At 35.7% G+C, this 7876-nt stretch overlaps 1 protein-coding gene across 1 annotated transcript in view; it reads right to left on the bottom strand.

Annotated features, from left to right (window-relative positions):
• Nucleotides 1–7876, bottom strand: part of LOC127836039 (inositol 1,4,5-trisphosphate receptor-like) — a 64537-nt gene that overhangs the window by 17973 nt on the left and 38688 nt on the right. The window contains exons 10-13 of the mRNA XM_052362456.1: nt 7572–7679; nt 3278–3423; nt 2776–2855; nt 1081–1172 (exon numbers count right to left, since the gene is read on the bottom strand). Of these exons, the coding sequence (XP_052218416.1) occupies nt 1081–1172; nt 2776–2855; nt 3278–3423; nt 7572–7679 (426 nt within the window). The remainder of the gene's footprint in view (nt 1–1080; nt 1173–2775; nt 2856–3277; nt 3424–7571; nt 7680–7876) is intronic.

Genomic DNA, 7876 nt, shown 5'->3' with positions numbered 1-7876 from the left:
GCCATAAAGTTGAAGATCTCCTCAAGGCCCTGTCCACTGACTGCATGCGTGAATGCATCATCATACGCTTCTCATCCACCACAAGAGTTGCGGGGCAAACAGAGTATGAAAATTTGATATTACTAAAATATTTATGATCTTCCTCTGGGAAAAAAGGGCTTAAAGCACACTGATAATGTGTATCGGAGCCTACACTGAATTTTTTAAGTACTTTGAAACAAAAATACAATAAAAGTGGAAAGTGTTTGTCCTTCTAAGCCTGTGCGGACAGCACAGGCTAATATTGGACGACCCTTTACACAAATGTTTTAACCACTTTTCCCCACAGCAGGGCTAAATATAACATCAGAGCTATATGACATTTTCATAGATGTTAGAAGTATATTTCAAATACAACCTAATTACCTGGTACACAATATTGTGTAAAAATCTTTGTTTGCCTTCTTCCTCCTTAAGTTTTGAAATTAGTGAAGTTTGTTCAAATAGAGACCGGAGCACAAGTATAATGCCCCAATACCAACATCATTCTTTTGTGTTTCATATACTTACTTCATGTTTCCTAATCATCTATTGTATGCATTTGTGTAAAAACTCATAAAAGTGTCTTTTATTTATGTTTCCACTCTCCTGCATTGTTTGCTTGCGATGAAATCGATAAACAGTATCATCATGAGCAGTATCTGGGAACCCCAGGCTTAGGTATGTTCCTAAATTGTTGTCCCCGATAAGGCCTGTGTGCACTGCACAGGCTTATCTTTAAGATTCTCTCTGCCTAAACTGGATTTCCATTTATAAGTTCCATCCTATAAATAACAAATGCAATTAAAAGCAGAAGGGTTGTCTCAGACTGAACAAGCTCATCTGGGATGATAATTTATGTACATGCATAAGGCCAAGTTTTCCAAAACAAAGCTAAACTATTTCTTGCGTTAATACCTTTTAAATCATTTTTTATTGCAAGCAAGCAATGCACATGTAATAACCCCAGTTTCCCAGAATGCATTTCATTTTATAAGCCAAGTTTTCTCGAAGGCTTCTCATTTTTACTACAATCCTATAGCTCTTCCTGCATGTACTCACCCCCTGAGCTGGCCTTGCTCCCACTTGAGGACACCATGGACTTGCTGTCGGTTTTTGCTGCTGCCTCCTCCTGCTTCTTCTTACTATACTTCCTACAACAGCAAGGAAATATGTTCCCATTCAGAAATGCATTTGACGTGTTTGTGTTCCTTTTGAAAGTTCTTATTAAATAAAGACGTTCTTTATAGTTTCAAGTTTTACAGGCTCCATTTCAAACCATAAGATACTGATGAGAAGCAAAAAGCATAAAAACCTGAACAGAAGATGCAAGTTACTCACAGGCTGTTCTGGTTTTATGCTGGTTGCATATAGCCATTTTCAGTTAGCCAATGAATGAGAAAGGTTTAATAATGTATAACAAGCATGATGTATTGCATTCTTGCGGGGCGCAGTATGTCAACTCTAGGAAATACTGTACTTTACACTGTACAATGAAAAGCTAAGGCATAGTTTTTATTCAAGGGTTCACAAAATGAACATTTGCCATAATAATTGCTTTATGAACCCCATGCTTGAAATACTTTAAATATCATGTAGCAACAATAGTTAGGTTTAAACCTTTGCTTTCAATACCATGTAGCAACAATAGTTAGGTTTGAACATTTGCTTTCAACACCATGTAGTACAATAGTTAGGTTTGAACATTTGCTTTCAATACCATGTAGCAACAATAGTTAGGTTTAAACCTTTGCTTTCAATACCATGTAGCAACAATAGTTAGGTTTAAAACCTTTGCTTTCAATACCATGTAGCAACAATAGTTAGGTTTAAACTTTTGCTTTCAATACCATGTAGCAACAATAGTTAGGTTTAAACCTTTGCTTCCAATACCATGTAGCAACAATAGTTAGGTTTAAACCTTTGCTTTCAATACCATGTAGCAACAATAGTTAGGTTTAAACGTTTGCTTTCAATACCATGTAGCAACAATAGTTAGGTTTAAACCTTTGCTTCCAATACCATGTAGCAACAATAGTTAGGTTTGAACATTTGCTTTCAATACCATGTAGCAACAATAGTTAGGTTTAAACCTTTGCTTCCAATACCATGTAGTAACAATAGTTAGGTTGAACATTTGCTTTCAATACCATGTAGCAACAATAGTTAGGTTTAAACCTTTGCTTTCAATACCATGTAGCAACAATAGTTAGGTTTAAACCTTTGCTTTCAATACCATGTAGCAACAATAGTTAGGTTTAAACTTTTGCTTTCAATACCATGTAGCAACAATAGTTAGGTTTAAACCTTTGCTTCCAATACCATGTAGCAACAATAGTTAGGTTTAAACCTTTGCTTTCAATACCATGTAGCAACAATAGTTAGGTTTAAACTTTTGCTTTCAATACCATGTAGCAACAATAGTTAGGTTTAAACCTTTGCTTTCAATACCATGTAGCAACAATAGTTAGGTTTAAACTTTTTGCTTTCAATACCATGTAGCAACAATAGTTAGGTTTAAACCTTTGCTTCCAATACCATGTAGCAACAATAGTTAGGTTTAAACCTTTGCTTTCAATACCATGTAGCAACAATAGTTAGGTTTAAACCTTTGCTTTCAATACCATGTAGCAACAATAGTTAGGTTTGAACCTTTGCTTTCAATACCATGTAGCAACAATATTGAGGTTTTAACCTTTGCTTCAAATACCATGAAGCAACAATATTCAGGTTTAACCTTTGCCCCTAATAACCTACCTGTGCATGCGTGCATCCATTGACCCGATACAAACATGCTCCATCCTGCAGTAACTGTCCTGTGGGATGTCATCACTCTCCTGACAGCAAAACACATTGAACAGGTGTCTTAGAATTTGAAACAAGCTAAAGAAAATTTACAGAAGTAATAAAATTTTGCTCTGTGCACAAATGAAAAGCAAATATGGACATGTAAACCGAATGTACCCTGTTTCCTAATGCATTGGAGGAAAAAGTCTGGACAGGAAATTGCAGGGTCATTCAGAATATTGAGCCATACATAAGTTAACCTGGCCCACAAGCATCTGTCTGCAGAGAAATGCCCAGCAGTGGCCAATATTGTGTTCATTTCTATCCCCAATTATGGTGCACACTTACCATATAGCTGCCCCTTTTTGACTATAAAGTGAGACAAACAGAGCATCAGGCTACACAACACATTTATGGATTTATTTTATAATAATATATACATAATAACAGGCCAACAGGGACATGGACGTACCCTCATGACAGGGTGGAGTCTGAACACCGTCTTTGGGTCCTGATGGTCTGACGTTAGGGTCACCTTGCCCCCCTGGTCCACACACAGGTACTTGCGTGTGCACATGTGCATCAGGCGGCACTGCTGCTCCCATTTCAGGACGCCACCTGCAGGGGAATAGAGCGCATGAACATTCCTAGATGGTAAACATGTAAACTATGTCCCAGATTATCCAGTATGCAGATTAGGCAACTGTATATAAGCCCCGCGACTTTTAGGAGCCCCATGAAAACCTGACCTTATGAAAAAAAAAAAAAAACTGCAAAAGGGTATTCTCGCCGAGGTTAAGGAATTATTATTCATGAGTAAACATATTTTACATATCGGATAATTATTTGAATATTCACTCATATTTGATATGACTTCATTTATAATTACTTTTTATAATATCCATAAAGGTTAACTGTTGCCACAACAAAAACAACACCACCGTGTGGGCCCCATACGTTTTTCTGCTATGGGCCTCCACACTGCTAATCCGGCACTGTGTCAACTGTTATAATCAATATGAGCCTCTAATCTGGCACTGTGTCAACTGTTATAATCAATATGAGCCTCACTGTGTCAACTGTTATAATCAATATGAGCCTCACTGTGTCAACTGTTATAATCAATATGAGCCTCACTGTGTCAACTGTTATAATCAATATGAGCCTCTAATCCGGCACTGTGTCAACTGTTATAATCAATATGAGCCTCTAATCCGGCACTGTGTCAACTGTTATAATTAATATGAGCCTCACTGTGTCAACTGTTATAATCAATATGAGCCTAGCTGTGTCAACTGTTATAATCAATATGAGCCTCTAATCCGGCACTGTGTCAACTGTTATAATCAATATGAGCCTCTAATCCGGCACTGTGTCAACTGTTATAATCAATGTGAGCCTCTAATCCGGCACTGTGTCAACTGTTATAATCAATATGAGCCTCTAATCTGGCACTGTGTCAACTGTTATAATCAATATGAGCCTCTAATCGGGCACTGTGTCAACTGTTATAATCAATAAGATCCTCTAATCCGGCACTGTGTCAACTGTTATAATCAATATGAGCCTCTAATCCGGCACTGTGTCAATTGTTATAATCAATGTGAGCCTCTAATCCGGCACTGTGTCAACTGTTATAATCAATATGAGCCTCTAATCTGGCACTGTGTCAACTGTTTTAATCAATATGAGCCTCTAATCCGGCACTGTGTCAACTGTTATAATCAATATGAGCCTCTAATCTGGCACTGTGTCAACTGTTATAATCAATATGAGACTCTAATCCGGCACTGTGTCAACTGTTATAATCAATATGAGCCTCTAATCTGGCACTGTGTCAACTGTAATAATCAATATGAGCCTCTAATCCGACACTGTGTCAACTGTTATAATCAATATGAGCCTCTAATCTGGCACTGTGTCAACTGTTAGAATCAATATGAGCCTCTAATCCGGCACTGTGTCAACTGTTATAATCAATGTGAGCCTCTAATCCGGCACTGTGTCAACTGTTATAATCAATATGAGCCTCACTGTGTCAACTGTTATAATCAATATGAGCCTCACTGTGTCAACTGTTATAATCAATATGAGCCTCTAATCCGGCACTGTGTCAACTGTTATAATCAAAATGAGCCTCTTATCCAGCACTGTGTCAACTATTATAATCAATATGAGCCTAACTCTCAGATACCAGGCTTAACCCTGTACCACTTAGATACGTATTTTCACACATTTGTAGTCCCTAAGAAAGTTACATTTAATTAAAAAACTTTCTTACTAGAAACAAGTTTTAAAGTCTTCATTTCCAACCCTTACATACTCATGAGCAGCAAACAGCATGAAACCTGAACAGACTGTGAGTTATTCCCATGCTGTTCTGGTTTTATGCTGTTTGCACAAAGCCATTTTTATTTTGCTTCTGAGAGGTAAAGGGTTAACGCATGCGGGTTAAGTGTCCTCCCAGAATATCCTGTGTCTTCTGCACAGGCTAATTGGGGAATATATTTTCTGCTCAAACACGATTTTTTTCTAAGAAGTTTGAATTTTTTTTTTAAACACCTTCAAAGTGTCCCCTGATCTGTGACAACCTTTTAAGGAAATGCATTTAACTCTGTTTTCCCACACAATTTCTCATATATATATATATATATATATATATATATATATATATATATATATATATATATATATATATATATATATATATATATATTTATATTTATATATATATATATATAATATAATATATTATAATTACCATTATTATCATCATTGTTGTTATTATTTTGATTTTTGGTCTAGTTGTTATTCTTGTTGTTGTAAAAAACAAGATTTTATTGTCAACAGAGCTTTACACACTTTTTACTTAGTTTGTTATAAATCACATTGCGCTTCTCCATTTTATACACAAAAAACATTTCAAAAGAATTGCAATCAGATTGTCCAAGCCACCATACCACAATGTTTTGTCAGCAAGCATTCTTAGAAATAGGACAACATTAAACTACAGAGACATTTTTAAGGGTAAAAAAATGTTTAACTTTGGTGAAAAATAAGTTCAATGTGTTGCATTTAGGGTCAACCAGACATCCATATCTTTTTTTTGAACAGCATTATAAGCAGGGCTTGACATTAACTTTTGAAGACACTTGTCTGGTTGGACAAGTAGACCAAAATTTCACTTGTCCTGACCAAAAAGCAACTTGTCCTGACCATTATATTTTATTCTGCTCCGTACTTTGCAAAATAATGAAATAATACAAAATGCTCAAATCATAAAGACTTTAATCGTTCAAAATACATGTTTACATAATTGTAGGCAATATCAATACAAAAAGAACTGACTAGATTAACAGGAAAACTCAAGATTATTGATTTTTAAACATTATACAAAGCCATAATACATGACAAAAACTTGTGTTTTGCCACCATAAAGCCGAAAATGTTCAAAGTGATGTATATGTACATTACTGAACTTATATTTTAAACAACATTAACACAACTCACTGACGTTAATTGTCTGTAAGATCGGTATGTACCGCTGTCGTAAAATGCATATTCTTTACAAGGGAGAATATTCTTGTTATCTTAGCCAAGAAAAATGTTCAGGGTTGCTTCCCTTGTGAACAGTACTGTGTAGTACCACATAGAAATATCGGAATATCTCGCGCTTTGTTGTTGTAACGTTAACAAATATAATCAAAAAGTTTTGTAATTACTCCACAGAAATAACAGATTTAAAGGCATTTAAAGGCAATTAAATTATAACGACCACTTGTCCCGTCAGACTAGCAAATTCTTATTTACTTGTCCCGACTAACAATTTGGTTGCCCTGGACAGTCCGACTACCTTTAATATCCAGCCCTAATTATAAGCTGAATAAATAACAGGACTTAAAAGACATGACATACAATTTGCAAGAAAGAATTTGACATGTATCCAAATTTATACTTGTTGTTTTTTATAACATTTTTTCTCGCTAACCTTTTTAAACCTTCATGTTCTATACTATTGGGTCTGATGTTCAACCAGTGATTTCTTGTTGAACATTATTGCTCTTCCTTCATACAAGTTGAGAAAAGAATATCATATTGATTGACAGTGCAGGAAACAACTTGTATTTATGTAATTCAACATATTTCTGTTGCCTGATCTACAAATTAGACATGTGTACACAAACATATTTCAGAATGTCCTATGATAAGCAATAATGGCTTCCATTTTCCAGTTTGTAGATTTTAGGGGAAATCCATATGGAAACCATGAACCAAAGTGATAACAATCAGTTAAATTACCAGATAAGGTACTCATACAACAATCAAATAGACATACAAGTTGTCTAAAATATGCTTTTTTATTCGAATTTGTGCTTTGAGATGCAAAAAGCCAGTGTTACCACATTTTTTTTTGGGGGGGGGGGGATAATTTGTACACTAAATCAACACGATGTGTTTAGAGAGTATAGAATTGCATGACTCATGTAATAAGCATACTGTAACCTGATCCCTTTCCCACTATGAAACAAAGTTAAAGGGGCTATATGCAACCAACATAAAACCAGAACAGCCTGCGAATAACTCACAGGCTGTTAAGGTCTTGTGTTGTTTGCTGCTCATCAGTTTCTAAGGGTAGGAAATAAAGCCTTTAAAATAAGAAGTAAGAAGAAAAGGCTTTAACTATGGATGATAATATAAGTGACTTTAAAGGGGTCAAAGTGGGTATCTCAGAGGTAAATGGTCAACACCATGCAGAGAGGACCTACCAGCAGTGCTGCCCTCCTGTAGCTCTATCTGCCAGTATGTGACAGCAGAACTGCTAGGAAACAGCGTCTTGGGGTTAGACTGGTCAACTGGACGCATCCTCAAGTGCACTGCCAAATAACCAGTCAGTCAGAAATCAGTAAATAAATTTGTTGGTAAAATAGCAAATTCTGGAGAAGATACCACTGCTCTAAAAAAAGATGTATAATATAGATTTTAAAATAAATCAGGAATTAACAATAATGATTAACACTTCAGTATTTATTCTCTGTTCCCAGACTAAGTGGAATCACAAATATTTGTTGTT

The sequence above is a fragment of the Dreissena polymorpha genome, chromosome 6 (assembly GCF_020536995.1).
Source record: "Dreissena polymorpha isolate Duluth1 chromosome 6, UMN_Dpol_1.0, whole genome shotgun sequence".
NCBI classification, from domain to species: domain Eukaryota; kingdom Metazoa; phylum Mollusca; class Bivalvia; order Myida; family Dreissenidae; genus Dreissena; species Dreissena polymorpha.
This window is presented reverse-complemented; position numbering and strand designations above follow the sequence as displayed.